This window comes from Sorex fumeus, unplaced genomic scaffold (genome assembly GCF_029834395.1).
Source record: "Sorex fumeus unplaced genomic scaffold, SorFum_2.1 ptg000061l, whole genome shotgun sequence".
Taxonomy (NCBI): Eukaryota; Metazoa; Chordata; class Mammalia; order Eulipotyphla; family Soricidae; genus Sorex; species Sorex fumeus.
In genome coordinates, this window is record NW_026606118.1 from 45,734,510 (window position 1) to 45,751,293 (window position 16,784).

At 42.8% G+C, this 16,784-nt stretch overlaps 1 protein-coding gene across 1 annotated transcript in view; it reads right to left on the reverse strand.

Moving 5' to 3' along the window:
• The window catches only part of COG6 (component of oligomeric golgi complex 6), a 79,681-nt gene extending 64,941 nt beyond the window's left edge, over window positions 1–14,740 (reverse strand). The window contains exons 1-3 of the mRNA XM_056126197.1: window positions 14,588–14,740; window positions 8,729–8,872; window positions 2,145–2,216 (exon numbers count right to left, since the gene is read on the reverse strand). Of these exons, the coding sequence (XP_055982172.1) occupies window positions 2,145–2,216; window positions 8,729–8,872; window positions 14,588–14,740 (369 nt within the window). The remainder of the gene's footprint in view (window positions 1–2,144; window positions 2,217–8,728; window positions 8,873–14,587) is intronic.
• Window positions 14,741–16,784: the final 2,044 nt, after the last annotated feature.

Here is a 16,784-nt window from a genome sequence, read left to right on the forward strand (position 1 = left end):
TTTTTAAATACAGTAACTTCCTTATAGGCTTATCTTTCCTGCTGTCATTTTGCTTTAAAAATCCACTTTACCTTTACTCTCTCCTGAATCATTTTGAAAAAATGTATGGTACTTTTTTATTTTATTTATTTACTTATTTTGCTTTTTGGGTCACATCCAGCGATGCACAGGGGTTACTCCCGGCTTATGCACTCAGAAATTACTCCTGGCGGTGCTCAGGGGACCAGATGGGATGCTGGGAATCGAACCCAGGTCGGCCGTGTGCAAGGTAAACGCCCTACCCGCTGTGCTAACGCTTTAGCCCCAGTACTTTTTCATTTTAAAAAGGCATTTACACTTTAATATTTGTAAAAAATAATGCTGGGGCTGGAATGATGGAACAGGGGGCTAAAGTAAATGCCTTGGATACAGCAAACCCTGGTTTGATCCCCAGCACCACTGGGCCAAAGCAGCACCACATTCATGGTACAAGACACTGGATGGAAAACAGCAGAAATGAGGGGTGAGAAGTACAGAGGAGAGTGTCATAAAAAGAAGACGACAAAGTATATGATGACATACTGGGATTTAAAATCCTTATAAACAGTTTTGAAAATAACATCAAGAATAAAAACTTGGGACTAGAGCAATAGCACTGCTGGTAGGGCATTTGTCTTGCACATGGTCAATCCGGGTTCAATTCCCAGCATCCCATATGGTCCTCCAAGCACTGCTAGGAGTATTACCTAAGTAATACTCCTGGCCAGGAGTCACCCCTGTTCATTGCAAGGTGTGACCCAAAAAGCAAAAAAAAAAAAAAAAAAAAAAAAAAAAAAAAAACTTCGGGGGGCCAGAGAAATAGTACAGTGACTTAGTGACTAGGGTGTTTGCCTTGCATGCAGTCAATCCAGGTTCGATCCTCCATACCCCCCAAATGGTACCCCAAGTCTGCCAGGAATGATCTCCAAGCATAGAGCCAAGATTAAGCCCTGAGCGGTAGTGGGTGTGACCCAAAAATACTAAAAAAAAAATTTTTTTAAAGAATAAAACCTTTAAATTTTTACACATAAATATAGGTGTGGCAAAAAAGTAGAAATGAAAGGATAAGAACCAGAAAAATAGAGGAACTAATATTAAAACAAGAAAAGGAGAATTAAACCTAATATAAAAATATAAAATACTATAAAAATACATGAGTATAAAATAGAAAAATTTTTATAAAGTTTGAGAAAAGGCATTGCATCATGATAGAAAAGAAAAATTTAAAGACAGTGAAAATCAATCAAATGAAACAAAAGTAATACATATGAAACAAAAGTAATACATATGAAATTATGTGAAGTGGCAATAATTAGTAAAGGCTACATGGTTAAATACTGTGAAATTAAGAAAAACCTAAAGACTATATATTTCAATAATATGTGACATACTAGTAGAACATGAAAATTTAGACAAGGCTACAAAAGTTAAAATTTTATGGAAAATAGAAACTGGCTATTTCTATAGAGAAATCATGCAAGTGGCCTGCAGTCTACTGATTAGATCAATAATTCACCAGAGTCACTGCAACTATCAATAATTCCAGAAGAATCTTAGTTCTATATATTTGGAAAAAGAATGTGAAAGAAATAGACCTAAGTATGACTGACTCCTAGGTGAAATGTTCCCAGGATTTGCTTCCAAAAATATCTAAATGAAGATAAATACATAAAATACTACTTCTGCAGTCAAACTAGAGGTTAACAGTCTTAATAGAGCCTGCAAACTTTAACAAACAGACCTCAAATTAAAAGGTTCAAGCATGACTCATAATCCAAGCTGGGTCTTTACCAGGCATCTTTTTGGTGTAGACTTAGCTTATGTTTTTTCACAAAGGAATTTAGTTCTGCGGGACAAACACTGGACTCAAAGGACTTATCAAAGTTCTACGGTTAGGTCTGTATTCACTAAATCAAAATCTAAAAACTTCTGAAGTTAACAGAACAATATTAGTTAACAATTACCCAAAGAAAAACGAGGCTATTTAGAGTAAAAAAAAAAGCATAATATCTATATTTGAACTTCTTATAGGATATTACATTTCCACATATCTTACACACTTATCTAGCAACGTTCGAAAGTTAACTCTATACCAAGAATTAAGCTTAAGCTGTCATATACAGAACCTGTAGGCGACTTGTCATATCTTGACAACAGCTGTTCATTGCCTGAACATCTTCACTTATGCTTTCAAGTTCCTGAAAAGGAAAAAAGCAACACTCAGCATTCAACATTTTGTTAAAGAAGTTTAGCTTCTGTTAATCAAATCTTGATTTCTGTTCTATGATTTGATTCTCTGCCAAAGCAGATCAAAAGATACCACATTTATTCATATATTTGAGGGGAAGCTCCCAAATGGTGCTTCATAGGGCTGGCAGTCCCTCTTTGCAGTGCTGGTAATTCAATACAAGGGCCCATGATTACAATGATGCTCAGGCCCAGGGGCACTGGGTAATACCCTGGCTATCCCAGCAAGGCTCCAGGGGCCTCCAAGGCTGCACCTAGTGATGCTTGGCGACCATTTACAGTGTCAGGGATCAAACCAGTCAGCAGCATGCAAGGCATGTATCTCAACCCCTGTGCTATCTCTCCAGCCTCAAGCTGCCATATTTAAAACTGGAAATGATTAAGAAAGAATGTCTGGGGCTGGAGAGATAGCACAGTGGGTAGGGCGTTTGCTTTGCACGCAGCCAACATGACTGACACAGGTTCGATTCCCAGCACCCCATATGGTCCCCTGAGCACCGCCAGGAGCAATTCCTGAGTGCATGAGCCAGGAGTAACCCCTGAGCATCACCGGGGTGTTACCCAAAAAGCAAAAAAAAAAAAGAAAAAAAAGAATGCCTACTATTTAAAAAGCTATAAAGAAAATAGTAAATCATTTTAGAAGGCATGAAAAATCAGGAAAAAAATGCATTAAAATGCATAAAATGTTGGGGACCAGAGAAATAGTACAGGGTTAAGGCATTTGCACATATTCAAGCCTGATTCCATCACTGGAACCAGATATGGTCCCGAGCACAAAAGAGTGACACCAAGCAGCACAGAACTGGGGGCTGCCACTGACCACTGCCAGGTGTGGCCCTCAACCAAAATATCATGACAATAACAAAAAATATTTAAATAAAAGTATTAATGTTTGGGGCTTAGAATATGGCTTAGGGGCAACACTAGTCTCATATGTGTGATGCTCTGGGTTTGATGTTCAGTATACCACATGGTCTACTGGCATAAACACTGCCAGGGGGGACCCCATAGCATTGAGCCATGTATGCCCCCCCAAAAAATTTTTTTTTAAATTATCTTTGGGTTAAGGAGATAGCACAGTGACTAGAGAACACAACTTGTGGAATTCTAGCTCTGGAACTACAAGTTGCCCCTCCAATACATAAAGCTGTAGCCCTGATAACCCTGAGCACTGTAGGAACACTGTGACCAGGTATAGCCAGCAGTGACACCAAGATCTCTGAGCACTGCTTGAGAGGTAACCCCTTCAAAAAAAAATTAATTTGTTTAGGAATTCTAATACTAAGAATGTACCCTAAGGAATTAATCAGATACCTATGCAACAAGTGTTTAAGAGAATGATCAACACAAGTGGCGTAAAATCAATGACAAATACGAAATACTGTCAACCACACAATGGAAATATGCAAAAATTAACAATGGGAATGTATGTTTGTGCATCTGCATGTATACACGTGTGTATAATATACACGTGTGTATAAATACATTTGTTGGTGTGAAAAGTTAAGTATACAGTTAAAAATTAATTATAAAGCAATACATAAAATACTATCTCACTTTTTACATTAGGAGCACAAGGCCACTCCCAGCATTGTTCTGACTATGGGCCTGAAAGCTTGGTTGCAATACCTTCCCATTTTCTAGAAAGTGTGTGTGTGTGTGTGTGTGTGTGTGTGTGTGTGTAAATCATAGAAAAGATGATAGAATAAAATACTGACCATATCTATTTCTGAGTAATAGGATCATAAGTATTTGTCCTACTTATGGTCTTATTATCTAACTTTTCTATAATGATTTATCATTTCCCGGGTTCGATTCCTCCACCCCTCTTGGAGAGCCCGGCAAGCGGGTATCTTGCCTGCATGGCAAAGCCTGGCAAGCTACCTGTAATGTATTTGATATGCCAAAAACAGTAACAAGGAGTCTCATAATGGAGACGTTACTGGTGCCCGCTTGAGCAAATAAAAACAGAAACTATAGAATCCTTTATCTTTATGAAATACTGACAGGCTGGAATGTGCCTTAAGTGGATAAAGTACAGACCCCACATGTGTGATTTTCAAGCATCATTCCCCAGCATCTTAGGTGTGGCCACAATGGACACTGATTCCTGTCAGCATATTAGAACCCGAAGCATTGGCAGACATCGCCCTGCCCAATAACAAAAAAATGAAATATTCTGAATTATAAAAATCCTAGTACTAGATATTTTCAAATGTCCTCTCTGTTTTGTCATAGGTGTAATCAAACTATTTAAGCAGCTTTGAAGTGCAAAGTAAAGGAAGCTTATTTCCAAAATATCAATATTATCTATAGCTAACCTATAAACTAATCTCATCTTTCCCTTAAACCTCACTCTTCAATCTAGGGAGTATAGCATTATCTGTGTCTGACCGAGATGAGAAGACATCAATCACATCACGCTGTTTTTGACGCTGGAGAAAAACTGTTCCTCAGAACATGCGACAAAAGAGGCGTCAGTGGTGTCAGTGTTCTTGTCAATACAAACTTGGCCATGAGTATTGATTCATTCGAATGTCTAACCCAAATCTGATGATTACACTTGAATAGATGTGGCTCAATGCCAGCAGTTTCTATCTTCATTGTCTACACACCAACATCCAATTATAATGAAGGAGAAATTGAAAAGTTCTACATGGAGCTGGAGAAGTTCTATAAAGAAGACCACACCTTCTAAAGATCACTTAATGATTTTAATGCCAAGATAGGATGGAGAAGGTCAGCCAATGAACTCCACATCAGGACCCATGGCCTAGAATAGAGCTAACAGAGTGAGAGACTCTCTGAGTTCATCATGTCAACCAAGACCATCCATCGTAATTCACAGTTACAGAAGGCTGAATCTAAATGTTGGACATGAGAGTCTCCCGGTGAACAGTTCCACAACGAAAATGATCACGTCATATTCAGTGATCTCCCGGTGGATGGTTCACAGTGAAACTCACCACATCATATTCAATTGACAGTTTTGCCTGATGGATGTCGCAGTTGTTCCAAAATTCCAAATAGGATCAGACCACTGTCTCCTTCGTGCAAAATTCTACTTCACAGAACAGGGAGAAAGGGCTGCAAAGTTTAAGAGAACTCCCAGAAAGAACACCAACTGAGAGCTCTTTGGCACTATTGCGGCAACATAGGAAGATGCCATCAATACAATTGACTGTTTCAGCACCTCCATGATTGTGTGAGGAACTCTGAGAGAGAAAGCCACAAAAAAACACCTGTCTTCAAAAACTCTTGAGCTCATTCACCAACATGGCTTGGGGCAAGCCTCAGGCAACCACAAGCGAATGTCCGAGCTCGCAAAGCAGCGCACAGAAGCAGTCAAGGAAGACCTCAAAGAGAGAAGAACAGCAGTGCTGGCAGATGCGGCAGAAGCCGGGAAAAGTATTCGCAATGCCCGCCTGTCCTTCGCCAACTACAAGACCAAGTTGGCTGCCCTTCGACATCCTGATGGATCTATCACATCTTCCAGAAGGGCAATGGACAAGATTATCCATGACTTCTACTCAGAGCTCTTCGACAGCCACACCCACCTGCCCACATACCAAATTCCACAGGATGGATATATCATTCCCAACATTCTCCCTTCTGAAATCTGACACGCCATTTCATTGGTAAGGAAGCGAACAGCACCCAGCCCAGACAAGGTCAAAACCGAACACCTGAAGAACCTGTTGTCAGTACTCATCAATACACTGCCTCAGCTCTTCACACATTACCTGTCTGAATGCAAGGTTCCATCCCAATGGAAAACCAGCAGGACTGTTCTACTGTACAAGAAGGGAGACATCATGACATTGACAACTATCACCCCATTTGCCTGTTGTCCGTCGTCTACAAGCTGTTCACTCAAGTCATCCTGAATAGGATTGGCAGAACACTAGATGAAGTACAACCATGCGACCAAACTGGGTTCCAAAAAGGATTCAGCACAATCGACCATATTCACATGATAACCAAGCTCATTGAGGTTTCTCAGGAGTTCAAGATGTCGAACATGTCTAACGTTGGCCTTTGATTCGGTTGAGACAGAAGTGGTCATTGAAGACCTAGCCACACAGGGCATTCAAACTCAGTACATCAGGATCCTCCGTGAGCTTTATTACGAATTCACTACCAGAATATCACCATTCTACAAGGAAGTGATCATCCATGTCAAGAGAGGGGTTCGGCAGGGTGATACCATTTTACCAAAACTCTTCAGTGCCACCCTCGAGTATGTCATACGATGACTGGAATGGGAAGGAATGGGAGTGAAAATAGATGGTCAACAACTACACCACCTCTGCTTTGCTGATGACATTGTTCTAATAACACCAAATATTAGTCAAGCGGCACAAATGCTGGCCGACTTTGACCGTGAATGTGGAAAGGTCGGTCTATAGCTGAATCTCATGAAGACAATGTTTATGAGAAACAGTCTCATTCCTGACGTTCCATTCGCTCTCAATGGAACGAACATCTCCGAATGCAACCGTTATGTGTACCTAGGTTGAGAAGTCAACATGACGAATGACCTGGCACCTGAGTTGTGCAGGAGGAAGAGAGCGGCTTGGAACAAGAGCATCAAAGAAATAGCTAAGAGGATGAAGAACCTCCGGCTCCGGGCACATCTCTTTGATTCCACTGTTTTTCCTGCATTAACATATGCTTCAGAAATCTGGGCCCTACAAAAGCAGGATGAGAACACTATTTGGATCTCTCAAAGAGGAATCGAAAGAGCTATTCTTGGAGTACCACACTTCACTCAAGTGAGAGAAAGAATCAGGAGTTCTGACCTCTGTCCACAATCAAGAATCAGGGACACTATCTCGTTTGCCAAGGCGTCAAAAATCAGATGGGCTGGACACGTAATGAGATTTGAAGATGACCGCTGGACTAGAGCCATTATCAACTGGATTCCACAGGATGTCAAAAGATCACATGGCTGCCCATCTACAAGATGGTCAGACTTCTTTGTCAAGACCCTGAACCATCGGTTTGAGGCTCTTCACGTTCCTAGAATAAGTAGACGCCACTGGGCTACACTAGCATGTGACAGAGACAAATGGAGATGTTAGTGGCACCCACCTGAGCAAATCAATGAGTAACAGGATGTCAAGTGATCAAGTGATCAAGTCTTTAGGTCAAGAATAAGTACAAAAATGTGCTGGAGAGGTAGTAAAGCAGGTAGGGCTCTTGCTCTATGTTCAATCCCCAGCATCCAGGATGGTCCCTCCCAGGAGTGATCCCTGAGTTCAGAACCAGGAGTCACCCTTGAGCATCACCAGGTATGGCCCAGAAATGGGGAGGGGGGAAAAATAAAGAATAATATGCCGAATATTTGAATACTTACTTCAGCTACAGAGTATGCTCAATAGATTTGATTTTTAAAACAGAAATCATATATTGCGGTATTATATTACTAAAATTCAAAGATTTCCTAGATTATAGGTCAAGGGCCCTTATATTTCTTGGAAGAGCTAGTCTCAAAAACAGGGCAGTGGTGCTCAACTATCAGAGACGAACCAGTGCCCATCCATAGGTGCAAAAAGGTTGAAAACCACTGAGCTATCACAACTGTTACAACTACCAGTCCACAGACTGGTCCAGAGGTGTAAAAAGATTAAAGGATGCTAAAACAGAGTAAACCATCTTTTTTTTCCCCAATTAAAGAATTACTGGTACTGAAATAAAATTAGAATAAGGTAAACATTTAAAAATGTTTGTATATGGAGAATTTTCAAAATATGTCCAAAGGTGGTGGTCTGTCATGAATATGTCACCTGACTTCAACAATCATCAAGTCAGGAACGCTCTGCATGAAGAAACGGTTATTCATGGCTGAAGAGTAGTTTGGCACTGTCACTGGCAAGAATAATAATGTCAACCTAGTAGTACCTGGTAAATTATGATATATGCATTATTAAGGAACAAAAATTATTGATGTGGTGGTATTCTTAGGAGCTTCATGAAATCACAATGGGGTCGGAGAGGCAGCACAGTGGTTAGGGTGCTTGCCTAGCACAGCCCAGGCCTGATTCCCAGCATGACATACTCCTGGGTCCGCCAGGAGTGATCCCTGAGTATCGCCAGGACTGCCTCCCACCCTAAACCCCACTACAAAAAGTATGTGGTTCTTATGTGGTTCACACAACCAACATAAGTCTGATCTTCAGTACTGCATACAGTCCCCCAGACACCACCAAGACTGATCCCTGAGCAGAGGCCCAGGAGTAAGCTCTGAGCATTGCCTGGTGTGGGCCAATAACAAAAAAGAAAAGAGGAAAAAAGAACTTATGCTAATCCAAAGAAAAATCGATTTGCTTCTGCTAGTACATTTTCTGTGTGAGCAAGGCACAAGAGTAGCAAAGATATCAACCTAATTCATAAAAGTACTTACTAGTACAGAGCTGGACATACAGTAAGTTCAAATTAAATGTTAAAAGAGTTTACATACCTCCTTTACTTCCTTGAAAATGTTTACAAATTCCTCATTGATTGCTAAACTTCTCCGTTCAATATCTCCACGTAAATTTCTTCGAGTCCGCAAATTGTTTGTAGTGAAAAATACTGACAGTGCCTTGAGAGCTTCCAACATCTCCTGTACAAGTGACAAAAGAAGAAAATTGGTAATAATATTCAAACACTCTTTTTATTGAAAATCATAGCTTTCATTTTTAAACAATTTGCTTTAGTTAAATAACCAAAAAAAAAAAAATACTAGATGACCTTCACATTATTGAGTAATAAATTTATTTTCAAAGTCTAACACATATACTTTTACCTGTGTATTGTGCATATGCACATGGATACTCACTGAAGATTAGTTTGAAATAGGGAATAATCTTAACATCTATCTAAAGTAACTAGTTAAAGAAATTATGATATATTTTTTAAATCAAACCTGAAAATTCTTTATGAGCTCTGAGATACAGCTCACAAAACAATGTGGAAACCGTTATGATAACAACTACTTTAAAAAATACCAAATGTATTTTTAACTTATAAGTGGATAAACTATCTCTGGGAAGATACACATTAGAGAATAGTATACACTGGGCAACTTTCAGGTGAGGAAATATCTGGCTGGTTGCAGAACTCAGAGGAATCGAGACAGGAAGGCTTCTTGGTGGCGTCTTTTGAACTCAAGCCTGAATTGTAGGAAATTAACAACAACAGGCAAAGCTTTTCACAGGCAGAAGACAGAGAACAACAACTACTGCAGCAGAGTGGCACAGGGACTAAAGCTGTGGTAAACTACTAGAGGTTTTAAGGAAATGAGTAAGGTAACAGGCTTTATATTTTATAATGTATTCTGGGGCTGGAGCAATAGTACAGTGGTAGGGCACTTGGCTGGCAAATGGCTGACCAGGTTCAATCCTCAGTACCCCACATGGTCCCACACGTCCTGCCAGGAGTGATCCTTGAGTACAGAGTCAGTAGTAAGCTCTGAACACTGCCAGGTAGGTCTCTCCCAAACCAAAATAAATAATATAAAATAAATAAAAATACAGCACAGCGGGTAGGGTGTTCGCCTTACAAGCGGCCAACATGGCCAACCCGAGTTCGATTCCTCCGCCCCTCACGGAGAGCCCGGCAAGCTACCGAGAGTATTCGATATGCCAGACACAGTAACAACAAAGTCTCCAATGGAGATGTTACTGGGCCCGCTCGAGCAAATCGACGATCAACGGGAGGGCCTTTACCTTTACCTTTACCTTACAACTTGTTGGGAAGGATGGGTGGTAGAGGGAGATAAGAAAGGGAATAGGCAGAAAGAAATTAAATCCAAACAAGAAATGATAGAAATCTAGGCCATAACAGAAGCACTGGAAATGACAAGAAGTAACTGCTAAATGTATTTTTTCCAGGCAGGACCTACAGAATCTGTAAATGGATTGGATGTGTGGACCTACAGAATCTGTAAATGGATTGGATGTGTGGACCTACAGAATCTGTAAATGGGTTGGATGTGTGACCACAGGTCTCAAAAAATTGACACCCTCCAAAGTGACAGGGTTCAAAAAATACTTCTGTGCTTCCTGCTTGCTTGGGAAAGTGGTAATGTTCTCTACTTCCAGGCAAGCAGCAGCAGCTGGAGAGAAAACTAGCATTTTGGCCAGTGAAGTTTCCCTGACATCAACCAGTTATCCAACTAGAGTTGTCAAATTAGGTAAACACATCACTCAGTAAGGACATCAGGAACAGAATCAGGAAGTTGAGAATCCACACAACTTGGGGCTATTTAAGGTCAAGCAAGTGAGAGTTCTCTAGAGAGAAGAGATAGATACCTGAGAGAGGACAGAGGGGCAAAGTCTGGGGTGGCCAAAAGAACCCTCAATACTACGACTATGAAGTCCTATGCCTGAACTAGCAAATATTCTAACAGGCTTGCTTAATTTTCATACTCTTTTGAAATACTGATTGGTTGGGTTGACACAAATAGTAAGGCTATTTATAATCAGTTCAATATCTGACAGCAAAAAATAGCCTTGCACATTGGTTGAACTCTACAAGAAAAAAAAAATCCAATCCCATAAGAAAATGGAGTGATCAAATGAACAGAAACTTTCTCAAAGAAGAAATCTGAATGGCCAAAAGGCACATGAAAAACTGCTCAGCACTAAGCATCAGGGAGATGAAGATCAAAACAACAAAGAGATATCATCTCACACCAGAGACTGGCACACATCCTATAAAACAAAAGCAACCAGTAATGGCGTGGATGTGGGGAGAAAAGGACTCTCTTTCACTGTTGGTGGGAATGCCAACTGGTCCAGCCGTTTTGGAAAACAATATGGACGTTTCTCAAAAAAACTAGAAACTGAGCTCCCATTTGACCCAGCAATACCATTTCTGGGAATATACCCTAGGGGCCCCAAAATACAGCAGAAACAATCATCTGCACTTCTATGTTCATTGCAGCCCTATTCACCATACCCAGAATCTGGAAACAACCTAGGTGCCCAAGAACAGACGAATGGATTAAGAAACTATGGCACAGCTACACAATGGAATACTATGCAGCTGTTAGGAAAAATGAAGTCATGAACTTTACCTATAAATGAATATCATGCTGAATGAAATGAGTCAGTGACTCAGAAGGAGAGGGACAGATATAGAATGACTGCATTCATTTGTGGTATTATATATATATGCCCAAGCATATATATATATATATGAATAATATCCATGGCCAGGGAAAATGGGGCTCAGGAGGATAGGTCAATAGCTGGAACTAACCACAAGTATGTGTGGGGCTGAGGGTAGGTAAGACAGAGAAGAGAGAGCTATTATAATAATAGCTGGGAAAGATCAAGCTGGACAAGATCTGAGAGTTAAAAATAAAGGGATAGTCTTGATAACCTTTCATTATCAATATTGCAAACCACAATGCCCAAAAGGAGAGAGAGAGAGAGTGAGAGAGAAAGAGAGTGAGTGTGTGAGAGAGAGAGAGAGAGAGAGAGAGAGAGAGAGAGAGAGAAGAAAAGTGCCTGCCATACATACAGGCAGGCGGGGGTGGGGGTGGGGTGATGGACAGGAACCTGGTGACACCGATGTTGGGAAGTGTACACTGGTGGAGGGATGAGTGTTGTAACACTGTATGACTGAAATCCAATCATGAACAGCTTTGTAAGGGTCGATCTCACAGTGATTCAATTAAAAAAAAAGTTGTTTATAAAAAAATAGCCTTGCACCTCCAAATATTTATTGTACCCCCCCAAAAAAAAAGTCCCATTAAATAATGCTGTTTTCTTTTAATGAGAGCTCTGAAATATCTTAAGGTCTGGGATCAAAGTCGTCAGTACATGCTAAATCACAAAATAACACAGGACACAGGTACAAAATGTAGGTCCACATCTTTCTTATTTTATGACTTAAACTAATACCTTTTATTTCTCATGGTAATAACACCTCAAGAGATGTTAATTTACCAGAATAGCTGAGTTAAATGAGATAATGTTAATATTAGATACACTGAACACTATACTATACAGTGGCATTAAGGCACAGATCTAGAGACATAAGACAGTAGCAGACCTTGCACAGGCAGAACGGGGCTCCATCCTCAGAACTGTCTAGGGTTTCCCCCACAGCACCACCCTGAGCACAGAGCTAGGAATAATCTCTGAACAGCTCACAGTGCTTGTGACAATGGGTGGGAGCACATGAATGCATGCAATAGACCCTGGTTTTATTTCTGGCACTAGAAGGTCCTCAAGTACCACAGGGTGTGTCCCTGGAGGTTTCTGAATCTCAGGGAGGGTCGTCCTTGATTTCCTGGGCACCCCACCAGGGGGACGAAACTATGAAAACAAGGAACTTGCATTAGAAACACTAAGTGTTGGGATCTCATTGAACACCCAACAACAGGAAGAACATGAATAACACACCCAATTTTATAATGAGCCTCAGAGAAGTCAAAGGACACATCGATTTGGTGGCTGTATCTTAGAAATGATGGTCCTCAAACCTATCTTTCTTAATCATGAAATAATGGTACTTTTAGACACAAATTATTTTTCTTAAATTGAATCACTGTGAGATACAGTTACAAAGTTGCTCATGATTGAGTTTCAGCAGTCCCTTCACCAGTGTACACTTGCAGCCACCAAGGTTCCCCTTCTGTCTCCAGCCTTTCTCCCCCCTCCCCCTCCACCCCCTCCCTTTCCCTCCCTCTTTTTTGGGCATTATGGCTTGCAATACAGGTAACTGAAAGTTTATCATGTTCACATACCCGCAAATCTGTCTAACTTTCATTCTATGTATTATTTCCCTCCTTGTATGCTTCACTGACACGACCAACTTAGCCAGCGATTCAGAGATACAGAAGAGAGAACCCGTCCTTCATGCCCTACCGAGGTCAAGGTCACGAGTTGCCCCCCAAGAGTGGCTCTCTGGCACGGCCATAACACTAGACACACAGAAACCAATCTCCTAATTATCTGGCTCTTTGCAGAAATCCACAATCATCAAATGATTCTCATAACCAGTTATAGAAAACAAAGTATTTCACAATGCCTTTTCAGCAATTCTGATTGTTGGGGGCGGGGGGGGGGGATTCTAAACAATAATGGAGCATCTTTTGTCAAAACAATGAATGTAATCAATGTAGAGAAAAGTAGAAATCATCTGCCTTAGAGGAATTGGGAGGGGTGGGAGGGGGTATATTGGGGTTCTTGGTGGTGAAAAAATGAATACTGGTGATGGCAACGTGTTTGATCACTGTATGTCCGAGACTTAAACCTGAAAGCTTTGTAACTTTTCCCACAGTGATTCAATAAATAAATATAAGAAGGAAAAACAAATAAATAACATTATGAAGGAAAGAAAAAGTAAGGTGGAGTTCATGCCTAATTCAATCAGCTGATCAGTGGCTGAATTAATGGAGGAGTAGCAGTACTCCTACATAAAAAGAAGAAGAAGAAGGAGGAGGAGGAGGAGGAGGAGGAGGAGGAGGGAGGAGGAGGGGGGAGTAGGGGGGGAGGGGAGGGGAGGGGAGGGGAGGGGAGGGGGAGGAGGAGGAGGAAGAGGGAAGAAGGAGGGAGGAGGAGGAGGGAGGAGGGAGGAGGGAGGAGGGAGGAGGGAGGAGGAGGGGGAGGGGGAGGGGGGGAGGAGGAGGAGAAGAAGGAGGAGGGGGGAGGAGGAGGAGAAGAAGGAGGAGGGGGGGGGGAGGAGGAGGAGGAGGAGGAGGAGGAGGAGGAGGAGGAGGAGGAGGAGGAAGAGGGAACCCACCTCCAAGGACCCTGGAAAGTACAGCCGGTTCAGTTTCCCAGTAGTCCCAGAGAAAGGATGCCGGAGGGTTCAGCCCCTCTAGAAACTGCGTCCCCGCGAGTCCCAGGCAGCGCCTACCCACCCACCCAGCCGGGGCTCCTCGGTCTGTGCTCGAGCAGGCAGTCCCTTCTGCAAACGCTTTCCCTCTCGTCGGAGTGCAAACGCTCAGTGACGTGCCCTCCCGGGCCACCTACTCCGGCTCACCTGACTCCCGTCGCCCCAGCATGCCACACTCTCTTCCGTGCTAGAGTCCCATCTGCACGCTCAGATCCCAGCCCGGACAGCGGGGGGGGAGCGTGGGGAGAACGTTTTTAGGGGGGCTTCGAGGGTCGCCGCCCCGACTCGAGACTAAGGGGGACACACCACCACCACTGCTTTCCTGGGGCTCCTTGGTCATCCCCCTCCTCGCCCGCGCCCGGCAAGCAGTGGATCTCGGCGTCTGGGGTCCCCTCCGCGGGTGGCCCGAGGGACAAAGTGGGTGGCGCGACCCCGACAGGAGCGACGGACGCGGGACCCCCGGCCTGTCAACCCGGCGGGTTACCTTGTCGTTGTCCAGCCGCGTCTCCAGGATCTTCTGCAGCTTCCGCGACAGCGGGTTGTTGCTCTGCGTGGCATTTCCACTCGCCCCATTGCTCGGAGCATGGGCAGGGCCCGGGGTCGCGACCACCGCGACTTCCCCGCTGCCCTCTGCCATGGCCCCACGAGTCCCGCCCCCGCCCCAAGCCCCGGTGCAAACCTCCGCTCAGGATCCGGGATTCAGGACGGCGGGCAGACACTGCGCGTGCGCGGCCGACTGCGCCTGCGCCCTGGGGCTCGGAAGCGCCGCAACGCAGCCCCGCAGGATTCGTGGAAGTGGGCGGGGAAAGCCGGGGAGGTGTGGCCACACTGAACTGCCAAAGTGGTCTGCAATTTCCAGGCATATTTGGGCTCCAGTTATGAAGAACTTCAGAATCTTGAATCTATGCAAGTCTTCTCAAAGCATGAACAAACTACATGCTTTGTATGTTATTCAAATGCATTGAGAGTTGTTCCCGGCATAAAACTTGAAGTCTGATTCAGTTTACCTGATGTTTTAATTTTTTTTTCTCCTTCTATTTATTTATTGAATCACTGTGGGAAAAGTTACAAAGCTTTCAGGTTTAAGCCTCGGTCATACAATGATCAAACACCTTTCCCTTCACCAGTACTCATTTTTCACCACCAAGAACCTCAATATACCCCTTCCCACCCCTCCCAATGCCTGTGAGGCAGATGATTTCTGCTTAACTCTTCTCTACATTGATTACATTCATCATTTCGACAAAAGATGCACCATTATTGTTTAGAATTCCCCCCCCCCCCCAGCAATCAGAATTGCTGAAAAGGCATTGTGAAATACTTTTTCTATAGCTGGTATGAGAATCATATATCAAGGTCACGGTCCTGCCGTTGTTCATCGATTTGCTCGAGTGGGTCCAGTAACGTCTCCATTGTGACACTTGTTACTATGTTTGGCATATCGAATACATCACGGAGAGCTTGCCAGGCTCTGCCGTGCGGACGAGATACTCTCGGTAGCTTGCCAGGCTATCCAAGAGGGGCGGAGGAATCGAACTCGGGTCGGCCATGTTGGCCACTTGTAAGGCAAACGCCCTACCGCTGTGCTATCGCTCCAGCCCAAGAATCATATAATGTCATATAATGATTTTGGATTTCTGCAAAGAGCTAGATCATTACAAGATCGGTTTCTGTGCATCTGGTGTTATGGCTGTGCTGGAGAGCCACTCCTGGGGGGCTCTCACTGTCTTAGTAATAATAGTTTCCATCACTTAGCATCTAATTTTGTCGCGAATAATATCCAATGATAGACTATCTACTCTTATGGTCTTTTCTTTGTTTTTGTGCTACACCCTGTGATGCACAAGGGTTATTCCTGCACTCAGGAATTACTCCTGGCAGTACTTGGGGGGGACCATATAGAATGTCAGGGATTAAACCCTGCTTGGCTACAAGCAACACAAGCACCCTTACCACTGTACTATCTCTCAGTCCTTAAAAATGATATTTTAAGTCAACAATCTCCTGTTATAAACATGAAATTTTGTAGAGTACTTTTAGTTACTTTGTTTGTTTGTTTTAATTTCTGCATGGAGTAATACCTAATAGCTCCTCTTCTAGCTCTCCATTGGGAGACCATGTAGGTTGCCCTGATTGAACCAGGGTTGCCTTTGTGGAAGGCAAGTGCCTTACCTCTATACCATCCCCAGAAACCCATACTCTTATTATCTGCAACATGTTACCATGTGGATAATACTGTTATTGATGAGCAAGCCAAGACTGAAGAAAGTTTTCAAATAATACATAGTTAACCTCGACTTACTAGTGTAGGATAACATTGGTTTGTCCTTTCTGCCTTGCCACAGGGAGCTTAGGTTAATAAACCAATAGGGTTACTCCCATCACAGTGCTCCCATTCCTCTGTGTTTATTTGTAACCTCTTTGTTGCTCTGTTAACTTGTAAATATTCCTTTTCCCTTCTCCTTGAGTCCTTTGAATAGTTAATTCGGAGCAATGTCCTTTTTGTTTTGTATTTTCTTTTGTTTTGTTGAAATTACATAGCTTTTATTTGGAGGCTTGAAGGGAAGAGGGGAGAGAAAGCAGGAGGGACAGGAGAATAACATGCTGAATAGAGAATCCAGGCTTCTCCAAGGGCAGTAAGAGAGCCCCTATACACACCCCAGCATTAGACATGAAAGCAT